The sequence below is a fragment of the Bipolaris victoriae genome, assembly GCF_000527765.1.
Source record: "Bipolaris victoriae FI3 unplaced genomic scaffold scaffold_51, whole genome shotgun sequence".
Lineage (NCBI taxonomy): Eukaryota > Fungi > Ascomycota > Dothideomycetes > Pleosporales > Pleosporaceae > Bipolaris > Bipolaris victoriae.
This window is the reverse complement of record NW_014575341.1, coordinates 62,870-76,004: the sequence shown is the minus strand read 5'-3', so window position 1 is coordinate 76,004 and position 13,135 is coordinate 62,870. Positions and strand designations below refer to the sequence as shown.

The 13,135-nt window shown below is 50.1% G+C and overlaps 5 protein-coding genes across 5 annotated transcripts; 2 read left to right on the top strand and 3 right to left on the bottom strand.

Moving 5' to 3' along the window:
• Nucleotides 1-646: 646 nt before the first annotated feature.
• On the top strand, nt 647-2,654 carry COCVIDRAFT_101385 (hypothetical protein; the record flags this gene model as incomplete). The annotated part of the gene is made up of 3 exons (XM_014700295.1): nt 647-1,337; nt 1,400-1,838; nt 1,895-2,654. The coding sequence occupies 3 exons, from the start codon at nt 647-649 to the stop codon at nt 2,652-2,654; spliced, it is 1,890 nt and encodes a 629-aa protein (XP_014555781.1).
• Nucleotides 2,655-2,750: 96 nt separating this feature from the next.
• COCVIDRAFT_101379 (hypothetical protein) lies at nt 2,751-3,293 on the bottom strand (the record flags this gene model as incomplete). Its single annotated transcript, XM_014700294.1, has 1 exon — nt 2,751-3,293. A coding segment is annotated over one exon (543 nt), but the record flags the coding sequence as incomplete, so codon positions are not given.
• A 959-nt stretch (nt 3,294-4,252) lies between these two features.
• Nucleotides 4,253-7,003, bottom strand: COCVIDRAFT_16706 (hypothetical protein; the record flags this gene model as incomplete). Its single annotated transcript, XM_014700264.1, has 1 exon — nt 4,253-7,003. One exon carries the CDS (start codon nt 7,001-7,003, stop codon nt 4,253-4,255), a length of 2,751 nt encoding a protein of 916 aa, XP_014555750.1.
• A 2,109-nt stretch (nt 7,004-9,112) lies between these two features.
• On the top strand, nt 9,113-10,550 carry COCVIDRAFT_101493 (hypothetical protein; the record flags this gene model as incomplete). The annotated part of the gene is made up of 4 exons (XM_014700293.1): nt 9,113-9,130; nt 9,183-9,737; nt 9,785-10,104; nt 10,157-10,550. The coding sequence occupies 4 exons, from the start codon at nt 9,113-9,115 to the stop codon at nt 10,548-10,550; spliced, it is 1,287 nt and encodes a 428-aa protein (XP_014555779.1).
• A 525-nt stretch (nt 10,551-11,075) lies between these two features.
• Nucleotides 11,076-12,600, bottom strand: COCVIDRAFT_101575 (hypothetical protein; the record flags this gene model as incomplete). Its single annotated transcript, XM_014700292.1, has 9 exons — nt 11,076-11,168; nt 11,231-11,379; nt 11,479-11,572; nt 11,634-11,661; nt 11,716-11,851; nt 11,919-12,031; nt 12,129-12,342; nt 12,453-12,482; nt 12,543-12,600. 9 exons carry the CDS (start codon nt 12,598-12,600, stop codon nt 11,076-11,078), a joined length of 915 nt encoding a protein of 304 aa, XP_014555778.1.
• Nucleotides 12,601-13,135: the final 535 nt, after the last annotated feature.

Here is a 13,135-nt window from a genome sequence, read left to right as displayed (position 1 = left end):
AATCAGACATCCATCAACGAACTTGACCTTGCTCTGCATCGCAAAGTGGTAATGTACGAATCGCTTCGTCGCGCCACTAATGCCGGTAGAAATCCTAACGACATCGAGCTACTCCAGCCTTATGGGTATCGGTAAGGCTTTGTATGTCACCTCACAGTCCCAGCACTCTCTAAGCATTAATTCAGACAAAGGCCTTCGAGTATCCGAAGCAGTAATGACTTTACGATTGACGGTCAACGCAGCCAGCCTTTCGTAAAGCTACTCCATTCTGCGAAGACCACCGAACAACTATCAGACGACCGCGGCCATCTGCTTCCTCAAGAACACAGCAGTCATCATGTCAGGCTATCTAAACCGAGATTTCTCCCCTCCGGATGGCGTACTGGCGCACTCATCTCATTGATCGGAGCCGTCTTCGTCTTCGTCTTCAACCTCAGCATCACCATCTGGGTTTGGGCAAATCCTAGCTTCCAGGCCAATGGTGCAATCGGCACAATGTATCGCGGAAACTGTGCGGTTGTCCGAAACATGAATGTCAGGATACATCTGCTTGTCAATGTAAGCTATCTATTCGCATCTAAGACTATCTTGCTTACGACACAGCAAGGTCCTCAGTACTATGCTGCTGTGCGGCAGCAACTACGTTATGCAAGTCCTCGCAGCTCCAAACAGAGAAGAAGTCGATCGCGCCCACGCTCAGCGTCGTTGGTTGCATATCGGTGTCCCGAATTTCCGCAATCTGCGGTATATTCGGCGAAATCGCGTCGTCATTTATATTTTCCTGTTTCTATCTTCGGTACCATTGCACCTCTTGTTCAACTCTGTCGTCTTTACACAGCTACAGGCAAATGAATATTTTGTGCTGCCTACTATGGAAGATTGGATTCAAGGAAGGGAGTATAATTTCGACAATTTCGACAATTTCACGGACATTGAGAGTCTGCGGAACAAAACCTGGATACAGGACTTCGAGCCGTATCGCATCGAGATTGACGACACCGTGAAATTGAGCAACGGGACTACTGTACCCATGTACCGAAACATGACTGCAGCGGAGTGTTTCACTAAGTACGGTAGTCACTACATTTCCGACGTTGGTAATGCCTACTTGGTTCAAGCACAGCCAACAGTATGGAGAAACCCCGATAAATGGGAACTCCACCGATTAGAACTGGGAGGTTTTGAATGGGCGCAAACAACAAACGATTCGTCGAGCAAAGACGAACGGGATCCCAGCTACCAGCGAGTGGACTTCAACGCTACCCTCCCCTTTCCAAGCTCACCCCGCAGATACCCATCTAATGTATGGCGATGTCAATCACACACATCAACAGGATGTAAGCGATGTCAAATGCATGTATGAATCTAAGAGCGAAACTAATGAAACTGCATTAATCAGGCGATCCGGGCGACGAAAGTGAGATCCCGCGGGATAGATCGCAATGGAAGCCGTACGGAAGCGATCTATCATACTGTCTTGTTGAACAGGTCGACGAGTTTTGCGAGTTACAATTCAGCTTTACAATTGCGATTCTGGTTATTATAGCCAACTTGGTAAAGGCTACTTGTATGGCTATTACCCTCTGGAAATGCGGAGGTCATGCCGCATTCGTCACGATTGGGGATGCCATTGCCAGTTTTCTTGATAACCCGGACCCCTCGACGAGCGGACGTTGTCTGCAAACCCGGCGCCATGTGGAGTTATGGTGGAGTTGGAACCAATGGGCAATGGACAACCCACACATGGCAATGAAAAGAGATCGGAGAAAGTTCAGGTCAAGAAGACGTACATGGGCAATGGCGCCTAGTGAAAGGAGATGGGTTGCTACGTACTGGTCGTAAGTCTACTCTTCATCCTCTCGAAGCAAAGAAACTCACGTTATTTCCCCTACAGTTACAGTGCCTTGTTCGTGGCTGGCATTCCCCTAACAGTTCTCGCATTGAAAGGCATGCCCCGAGACCTAAAAAGGTTGTGGGAAACTGGATTTGGCGTCATCCAGGGCAACAACCTACTCAACTTTGACACATCGCTTATGGGCGGCGTACTCCTCGCTAATACGCCCCAAGCGCTCCTTTCCTACATGTATCTCGCTTTTAACGCGCTCTACACAACCATGTTCATCTCGTCGGAATGGGCGAGTTACAGCGTGCAGCGTAAGCCCTTGCGCGTCACATCGCCTGTAGGCCAGCAGCGCCATACATACTGGCTCGGCGTGCCGTACCGCTACGCAATACCAGTGACGCTGGTATCTGGCCTCTTCCACTGGCTCGCCTCGCAAAGTTTATTCAAGGTACAGATTTCTGTTACCGACATGTACACACGGCGAGTCAAGGACCAGATCTCGACATGCGGATACTCACCCGTTCCTATCATTCTGACGATGGTTGTTGCGACTGTTATAGCGGGAACTGGCATTGCTATTAGTAGGATACGTTTCCCTTCAGGAATGCCACTGGCGGCTAGCAACTCAGCGGCTATCAGCGCTGCGTGCCATCCGCCGAAGGAAGACAGTGATGCTAGTGTCCTGCCAGTGCAATGGGGTGTGGTTAGTCATGAATATAACGCACAGTTTAGTAGGGATGAGCATGTTGGGCATTGTTGTTTTACTAGTTTTCCAGTCGAGCCTCCGATTGAGGGGCATTTGTATCAATAGGGGATCACTTCTACCTTCATCTAAGCACCCACATTAAGATCCAAATAAAGTCAGGCATCTGAGTGAGAATCATACCGCATCTCATGATCTCCCACCCTACCCTTCTCTCTGCACAAACCACATCTCCATCGGCGCCCCCCACCCCTTCAACCCCTCAATCGCCCCCTTAAAATCACTCGTACCCACCAGTTCCTCAAAACACCTCATCCCCTCCCACCCCCTTACCACAAAAAACCCCACCGCCTTGCCCCCCTCATCCGCCTCCTCCTCATCAACCCCCCACCCAAACGCCACGCCCCCATTTCCCCGAGCAACAGCCACGCATTTCTCGTCGAAAACTTCGAAATCACGCTCGATACCCCTGCGAAACTCCGGCGTAGCTTGCTCAGCCGGAAAAGAAACTTTCACGAATTCGAGCAGGGGCGAGGACATTGCGCCGTTCTTGCTGAATATCGGGGTGCCATGGGAGAAAGCTAGATTGTACGTTTTCTGGGGTGTGCCGAGGGTGGAGAAGATGTTTGCGAGGTAGGGGGATGTTGCGGAGGTGATGTCTGGGTGTTGGGAGGTTAGTTGGAGGGTGGTTGGGGTTTGGATGTGGGTGCCTATGGAGACGTTTGGTGGTTTTTTTGATTGCTTGAGGTGGGGAGGGTGTCGTGGTGCGGGGATGGGAGGGTGAAGGTGAGGAGTTGGGTTATTGTCATTGTGGTTGTGGGTGAAATGGGGGATTTGGGGTTGATTTTATAGTTTTATGTTGGTTTTTTGTATATGAATTCTGGGGGTTGTAACTGTATTTCGGGGATGCGTGGACAGCGAGCTTGGTAATCGACATTATTCAGCTACATAGCCAAGAGTATCAAGACATGGCACAGATAGTCCGCTGGATTTTGTTTTGTTTTTTTCTCTTTCTATCTTTGCGAAACTTTTGGAAGGGCAGTTAATATGCATAAGAAATATTTATACACTTACGCCTTCATTTCCAAGTCTATGCTATGCGCGTTTTCCAACAAGAAACTATACACGGTGATCACTTTACACTGACAGAAGAAACGGCAACCCGCTGCTTGTCCCCATACAACAGTGACCCGCTGCAAGCGACATTGCGGAGCGTCCCACATGTGACACGTCGGCATACGCATATCTCGTACATTCCCATCCCGCTGTTGCATAAGTTCGTGGTGGAGACACGGGAATTCTCAACGTAGGCAGAATGCGTTTGCGCGAAAGCCGCGGGATTTACTAAACCCAATTCGGAAGTGCATCCTTTCGAGCCAAATGCCAAGATATGTCTGGTGATGTCATCGTCAGAGTGGCAAAAGCGCAGACTTGAAGCGAGAGAAAAGTGCGGTGAGCAGAAGCTTTTGTGCAGAAGTGATGCATGCATTGTGTGTAGTGGAAAAATGTGTGTTGAATCGTGTTATCTAATTCTATAGATCGTTCGTTGCGTCGTTGTAGGTTGGCAACACGAAAAGAAACTCCAAACTCCATGTAAATGCATGACTCGCTTGCTTTTTAAACAAAATAATAGAGTGAGCCTATACAATGGCCACTGTAAAAAAAATCTATGTTCCAAAGAAACTCTCCAACCCAACACAATTGCTCTAGAAACTGAATAGACCTGACCTCCTCTTGCCAAGTGGGTACACAATGAGCGCGGCAAGGAAAAGGCCAACGGTGATACCAATCGCAATTTGCACGACAGAAAAACCGACGTCAAGTGCGATGGAATTTATAGAGCTGCCCATGCCAACATCGGCACCGCTGATTGTTGTGGCGTTTCCAGTACTGTTGCGCACGATTTGATCAGCCGATATCAGGCCAGATACAAGCGACCCTTGCACACTGAGACCAGAGGGGACTTGAACAAAGATGGCTGGTAACATGGCAGCAGCGGCCAATCCATACCCAATCTTGCGAGTGTGAGGCGTGAACTCGCTGATGGAGCTAGCCCTTGAAGTGTGGCCACTGCTAGTGGATGTAGGATCATAAGCTGAGCGCTCCACCTTGTGGGTGCGAAGCGGTCCGTGGCTCTTCCTGAGATACATCTTGCGGAACTTCACGAAGTGAGGTCGCATCTTGATCTCCCATGTATCAAGGCACCAGTTCTCGATGTGACGACCAAAACGAGCATGTACGTTGGCTGCAATACCAATGGCAAGAGCGCCTAGGGTGTTGCTGACTTGCGCGTTGTTCTTGAAGTACTTGGAGCTCTGGAAGTTGACAATCCATCCGATGAATGCAATGATGGTCATGGAAGGCATCTGCTTGTATTTGGCTTGGTTGACAATCTGAAGGCAAATCGCAAATGCGGGAACGAAGAGATAGTAGAAGTTTGTCGACATGGGGTCGTGGCATGTTGTGCGCGAGGTTGCGTTCTTGTCCATCATTCCGTACAAGACTGTACCAATGGTGATGCCGAATCCCAAGAAGAGGGAGTAGATGATTGCGTAGACCATGCGAACTGAGCCAGCGACAATGTGCTTACTTTGCAACTCGAGCGAGGCACAGAGAACCATGAAACCGGGTAGAATAAGGGCGATACTGGACTGCGCCATGGCACTGAAGCAAAAGATTTCCTTGCCATCGTGTCTGATAGACCCAAGAGCCCGCGCCGCGAAACTGGTAATGACTGATGCGCCGATTTCGAAGACGTTGCTAATGAGGTCATTGCCTGGGGCGATAACTAGTTGCAACCATCCAATGATGCAGCCGAGCAGGAAGCAAAAAGGAAGATCGATGAACCGAGCCTGGAAGGCAAACGGCCCGACGGTGGCGGATGCCAATCCATACAGAAGTACTCTAAGCCACTTGTTGAACTTGGCCTTGCGATTGATGATGGCATCGAGACGCGGTGTAGCTTCTTCAACATTGATGCGGTCGTGAACGACATCTTTGTAGATTTCATGCACGTCGCGAAGCTTGCCAAGGTCGACACCCTGACTGGTACGAACAAGCTTGACTTCACTAGTGTGAACGGAAGAGTCATCGAAGGCGATGATCATGCAGCCGGGCATGTACAAGAACTGTGCCTCAATCTCCAAGACACGAGCAGACATGCTCAGGTACTCTTCCAGACGATGAGTAGGCGCACCGTACATCATGAGCGCCTTGCAAAGCTTGCGGAGATAGTTCTGGCGCGCCAAGGTACCAGCGAGGTGGATCTTGATCCTGATCTCTTCTTCCTTTCTCCTATTCCTCTTGAACGGCAATATGGAATCGTCCGATTTGGACCGCTTTCCCATGCCAGGGCGGGTCTTCTTGTATTGTTCATCCAACTCCTGACCAAGCTCTTTCTGCGCAGGCGTAGCAAAGCTATGTGCCGATGCTCCAACCAACTGGGAGACGGACGCAACTGATTGATTGTGATGGTGATTTCGGAACCAAGAGCGACCTCCACGTGGAGTTGAGTATCCGGAGACGGGCGGTGAGGGGTTCGGGGAGTTGGCTGCAGTCGACGCACCGCTGAATGTGCCGGTACTGAGACTTCGGTGAAGAGTGTTCTTGCGAGCTGGAGGGGCTCCCGCGTTGCTTGACATCTTCATCAAGGTACCAAGCACTCCTGTGCGATATTTGGTGGGTCGAACCACGCGCTCATCCTCAACTTCCAACGCATCTGGTGTGACCTGACCGGATTGAAGTGGAGTTTTGACGTCGTGGTAGAGGTCTTCTGGGATCAGTGGAGGTTGGTTATTGGCTTCTCGGATAGTATGTTGTCGAAGAATCATAGAAGCGCGCTTCATGAAGCGAGGATCGTCCTCATCATCATCAGTTGTTTCTCCCACTGACTCATGCTGCTGCGACATGCTCTGGAGCTCAACCGGTGGTGAGGCGAGCTCGTTGGAGTTACGTCGTGATGCAGGAGCAGAATATGTACCGACCGACTTGGATAGTCTTGCTGCACGGCGTTGGGCTGCAAGACCAGACCGCTCTTTGAGGTCTTGCCCTATTGAAGACTGCCTGGATGGAACATTCTCGTCAAAGGGATTGGGCTGATCATTGAGGTAGAACTCTGGTGGAGGTGTTCGAGGACCAGGTTTCCGTATAGCTGGACGAGGTTTCTGTACATCCTTTGATGTAACAGGTTCCTGGATGACTTCTTCAGGGAGGTTTTCGTTTCCAAGGGCTAGTCGTAGCGAAGCCCGGATCTTTTGGAGGTCGTCATGTGATACATCTGAGCGTTCGAGGGGCGTGTTGTGCCCCGCAGAGCCAGTGTCTTCGGGCGATTGGACTGAGCGACTAGCAGAGGGTTCTGAGCTCCAGCCTACACGCTTCCTGCCAGGAGTGGCAGACATTTGTTCTTCTGCTTCGGGGTGGTTCTGGCGAGAGGGGCCAGCATCGTGAAAGGGGTTCATGGTGTTTTGTATGGTTTGGGCACTGCTGTGAGACTAGTTGGGCACTTCAGGACGGACCACTCGACTCGCAGTAATCTGTAACGCGCCGAGTTCCGTTATTAGACGCAGATAACGTTGCACCTATTGATTTGTGCGCAAACGATATATTTTCGGCGATTCTCAGAAGCCAGTCTGTGGTCCAGAACGGTTCACGCACTTAGCGGTGGATCTCCAATGAATAGTGCGTGGTTCCAACCGGTGCGCGGGTATCAGTGGATAACTTAGCAGGCAGATACGGTCGCTTGCAATTGGGATGCTAGGGATATGCTCGGTAATGATCAATGAGAAAAATGAATGCAAGACTGGGATATCATGACAGTGTGACTGGGAAAGTACCCCTTCAAAGGTGTGTGGGATTGATAAGAGCCGCTAGCGCGGGGGCGTGCTGCAGGCGTACGAACGTCAAGCTGACAAGTTAGAAACTTCTCAAGTTGTGTAGTGGCGGAGAGACCCAATTTTTCTTGTCGAAACACAATGGCCAGAATGTTCGGTGTTGGGCTCAGCAACATGACAAAAGCTGGGTGGAGCCAGCGCTACAGGGGACCTTGCACTTCGGGAGCACCAGCACCAAGATGTCGACAGGCACCAAAACTGTACAATAAGCAAAGGCCAAGATCCCTGAAAACACTGCAGCGGGAGCGGACAGCACTGGCGTGGAATTTATTTTAGGGGGAAACCGACGCGAGGTCCGGAAATGACGATGACGCTGTCGGCGAAAAAGAGTACTCAGAGTATCTTCTTGGCGGATTTGCCGAGTGAAAAGTAATCTCGTAGATCATTCCAAGACAATTTACAATGAGCATTTCGAAAAGGAATAACTATGCCCAGCATAGGATTGCACAATGTTTGATAAACCTCTCTTGACTGACGACACCGGACGGAGCGCAGATACCGCAATGGCCAGGATTTTCATGCATGCATCCCAAGGGTGGTAGCAGAAAAGTGGACTCATTGTGCCAAAGCTTGGGAAAGGTCTAATGAGGAAAACCGAGATAAGGAGAGAGTGGGTACAACTGGGTCTGTCCAAGCCTGGCTGTGCTCCTCCGCCCAATGGTTACAAATCTAGGGGCAGCGTGGGAGCGGGCTTTAAAGTGCCGTAAGAGAACATCAGTGGAGCGGTGGTGCCGTCTCATCGATCGAGAACATGAGGAACCGCACTGCTATTTTACTCTGAGTCCAGGGCAGCAACAGGAATAAGAAGAGCAGGAATATGTTGAGGGCATATGGAGAACTCTGCACGATTAGTTCTTTGGGGCCGGGCTGTTAATGGTGGTGTTGGAGGGTGGCAAACAAGAGGCTGAAAACCCTAGAAGGGCCGGTAAAGCTTGTTTGTGCGAGGCGGCGCCGGGAGCCCCTGCGTATCCCAACCATTTCGACACACGCGAGAAGATCTGAGCGGATGTTTCGGGTTGGGTCCGACGATGATGACAATCACCACATGCTGAAGAGCACGATACGACTCGTCAAGGAGGCGTGATAAGATGAGCGGTGATGATATTGGCTTCGTGACGGCGCGGTCGCTGGCTGCTGGGACTCTGGGTCAGTCTCCACTGTGGTTGCGGCTGTTGACGTCTCATCAGTCGTACGCGTTGGCGCTATCTTTCGTCAACACATTCGTCACATGCGCTTGGAATAGCAACGACAGTCCAAGACCGTCAGCGGTTGGGCGCATTTCCAAGTCATAGCAGCGAACGGTGACGCGCGGTTTTTTTGACGATAAGGCCTGTGCTTGTGTTATGTAAGACAGAGTCATGTGATTCACTTACGTCATGACTGATCCTGTCTCTTGACTCCACCGAGGCCCACTAGCCGTCCTTTCTTGACTCACGATGTCACGTGGTCTTGGGTAACCCGGCTGCATGATGCACCGCTGCCGAATGTCCGTGTGTGGGGCCCTGTTCAGATCTTCCCCGCACCGCGATACGACTGGGACATCGAGGAGAAAGTCATGGAGAGGGCTGGGGCGCGGGGAATTGCTTGCCCCACCACGAGGGACGTGTAATTAAAATATGCACGTTTTCTAACATATGGTCCTGCAGCTCTTGCAGTAACAAGCATCAAGTCACCACCATGCCGAAACTTAACCACGTATGCTCTGCCGTCCCTCTACTCTCTCTATGTTTAGTAATGACTCGTGTAGGTCATTATTGTGGGCGCCGGCCCTTCTGGTCTTTTGCTAGGTATACTACTAGCGAAAAACCTCGGCATCAAGGTTACTATCCTCGAGGCCGATACTAAGGTCAGTGGCCTTCCCCGGGCCGCCCATTACGCTCCATCTGCGGTATACGATTTCCATCGTGCCGGTATCATTGATGATGTCCGTGCAAAAGGATTCACGCCCAAAGGTGTATGTTGGCGTGAGCCGGACGGGACCTTTCTAGGCGGTATGGGCCGCGAACCAGAGGATTCAAAGTACGCCATGGTCGTTTTGCCGCTAGATAAGCTTGGTCCACTACTTGTAAAGCATTTCGAAAGCTATCCCAACACCGAGATCCTGTGGGGTCATAAATTCATAGACGTGGAGCAGGATGACAAGAGCGCAACAGCAGTAATAGAGACGATCGACGGAGAAAAGAAGAAGATCTCCGGCGACTATCTCGTTGGTGCAGACGGTGCCTCGAGTGGTGTGCGCACTGCACTGTTTGGAAAAGAATACCCAGGAGAGACGCTTCCAGCGCAGATTATTGCTACCAATGTACGTCTACAGCCGATGTATGGAGAGATCTTTCACTAACTTCCTAGGTCTACCTTCCCTTTGACGAGCGCCATGGCTGGTGGGACTCAAATTTCGTCGTCCACCCGACTGATTGGTACATGGCCGCCAAAATCTCAGAAGATGGCCTTTGGCGAGTGACGTACGGTGACTCGGAGGGCCTTTCAAAAGACGAATTGGTCAAACGCCAGCCCGTTCGCTTTGAGCAGATTCTAATCGGACATCCAAAGGTCAATGAGTACAAACTCGTTAGCATGAGCCCGTACAAGCTCCAGCAAAGATGTGCTTCCAGCTTCCGAGTTGGCAGGGTCTTGTTAGTCGCCGACGCTGCCCATCTATGTAATCCCTTGTAAGTTTCCCCAGATATTGTCTAGAAAAAAACACTAATCAAGTCTCCTCAGCGGTGGCCTGGGTCTAACCGGTGGCTTCGCCGACGTCGGGTCTCTCTACGACTGCTTCACCGGCATCCACCTGGACGAACTCGACGAATCCATCCTCGACCTCTACTCCGAAATCCGCATCAAGATCTGGCGCGAAATGATCGACCCTATGTCCCGCGAGAACTTCCACCGCCTCTGGGACCCCGCGTACGAAGAGAAGCGAAAGCAGTTCTGGGAGATGTGCGAAAAAGTTGCCGACGACCCCGTCTGGGGCAAGAGTATTGCAGAGAGCATTCACAACATTCGACACGACTTTACAAAGTACTTCAAGAGCAAACAGAAGAACCAAGGAAAGGGTATGGATGAGATAAAAGCGAGTAATGGGGTGTTGGCGGAGAATAGCGCTGCTGCGTGATGTTGTACTATAGTTTGAGTAGTGGTAGAATTGAAACAAGCATTCTTTCATCTCTTGTGTACTTCGGTATCCTACGTCATAGACTACTTTGCTGTCCGATCGTTCGTGCGAAATGCACGACATCGTTGTATGTAGTTATAGTTCCCCACATAATAAAGCCCGATGACATTTACCCCGAATATCCTCACGTGACGTGCCCGCCCCACATATCTCACACTTTGAATGATGACAATGTGGGAATGATACAAACTGGTAAAATCATTGTCGTCATGAACAACAACAATTGTCGCAGAATTTGTGAAAAGAGTTCTTGAGATATTTCATTCGAGACTCATGAAGGGATATCCTAAGCGAACTCGCATGACACGCATCTCATATTTGATCTCCTTATAACATTATACCAATAAAGTCGGACTGAAGAATTCAGCAAAATTAGGAGCCATCGCATTACCTCCCAAACTACCTATTTACTCCCCCATTCCTAAAGAAAAATCCTTTCAAATACCATGCCATACATTAAACATGCTAAATATTGCCAGCAACACTCTGTAAAATACCCCCATCAACAACAAGATTCATGCCCCAGATATAATCATTAGTAGCGAGCGTGAGAAGGCCCTGTTCGCAAAATTCCGTCAGCAACCTCTATACAAGCATATTTGGATGGGAGTAAAGCATACACTAGCCAAATCCTCCGCTTTGCCCATGCGACCAGGAGGCACGCGCGCACCAACATTCCGCATTTCTTGCTGGAACGCCGAGTCGTCCTGGGCTGTGCTCTCGTTTTTGTCGTCGGAGGCGCCGGTGGTCATTTCGGAGGGGAACCAGCCTTATACATGTTTGTTAGATATTTGTTTATTTTTACCCAAGATGTATATGAAGGTCTGGGAGGGAGGGTTTAAGGATGGGGCAGGGTGAGTGGATGTACCTGGTGCGATGCCGTTGACGCGGATCTTGATATTTTCGTGGCTGAAATCAAAGGCTAGTTGGCGGGTCATGTGGACGGATGCGGCTTTGCTGACCTGTGGTGTGGGGTCAGTGGTGAAGAAGGGTGGAGAAAGTGGGTGTTGAGTAGGAACGTACGTTGTAGGCTAGTTGGGAGGCCTCGGACCTTGGTATCGTGAGCATACATCTTGCCAATGGAGGGTTGCAGGGTGAAACTCACATTCTAAGTTGACCACTGTTGGAGGTGGTGTTGATTACACTTCCCATCTTTTTGGTGGGGCTGGAGATGGACTTGGCTAGTAGGGGTAGAAAAGCTGCTGTTACAAAGTAGATAGAGGTGGCATTGACGAGGAAGGCTGAGTTTAGACGTTCAGTATTGCCCAGCTCATGTTTAGCCATACTGGAATTATTGCGATAACATACCTTGTTGCCAGAGATCAATAGACTGGTCGAACATGGAGCTACCGAATTTCTCGGGTCCATCTTCAGGCCCTGCCTCAGGCTTTGTAGTCCAAACACCAGCATTGTTCACGAGCCTATTGTTACGATCAGCTAATTGCTAGCAGAAGTAAACCATTGAGTAGCTGAACGACTCCTATGATTATGCATCCAACAAGTGAAATGAAATCTTACAGATTAAGATAGCCATGAGCTTCTTCGACGTGTTGCACAGCATGCTTGATGCTATCCTTGTTGGTTACATCCATGACAAGGGGAACAATTTGACCCCCAGCAGCGCTAACCTCGTCTGCAGATCCGTGGATGCTGGCACTTTTTTCCAGGACTTCTTGACGTCTTCCGGTGATGTAAATTTTGGCTCCATTGGCGGCCAAGGCTTTTGCGTACACTTGTCACATAAGTTAGTAGGCAAATGATTCCGATTCATGGGAGGGCGCTGCGCTGTGCAGGTGAAGCCTCGCCGATAGGGTAGCAGCGCTTTGCGTGAGGTGGCCGTACTCAATCCAATTCCAGTACCTCCACCAGTTACTAGTTACGTATATCAGTCAGGAGGATTCTTCAGTCATGTTTGGCTCTTCTACCACTCACCAACCACAACCCACTTCTTGACGGAGAGCAAAGAGGAGGCTGCCAGTGAGGTTGACATTTTGTATGATTAGGGAAGCGGATCCGGAGATGCCTTAGACAAAGGGAATAGATGAGAAAATCCTATGAGATGATTCTTAACGATAGGAAGTTCGAAAGTGTGCGATGATTTTGATTATCTATTGTCATGAAGACGTTGGTATAGCTGTGCGCGTTAAATACAAGTCATCTCAACATCCTAGACTCTATCGCAGTTCTCTTGAAGCAAGTATCATCCACTTCTCGGTGCAAAGCGACGATGTTTCCTGAAGGCGGAGATGAAAAACAGACCGAAGAGAGATGCAGCGCGCTCGGGGGCCGATGAGGCTGGCTTTGCTCGGGGCCGCATGTGAAGCGAAAACGCCAAGATGCCGTTTCCTACAGCACTTTCATGGATCGCGAGCGGGGCCTTGCACTTTAGGAGAAGGGTAGTAAAATGACGTCGTTTGGGTATAGATGGTCAGCCAGCTGCATGATTAGCGTGTCAGGAGATTGGAAATGTAGAGGCTCTGACCTGCTAGAGGGTAGACAGTAGAGCCAATCAGATACCTGCCGAG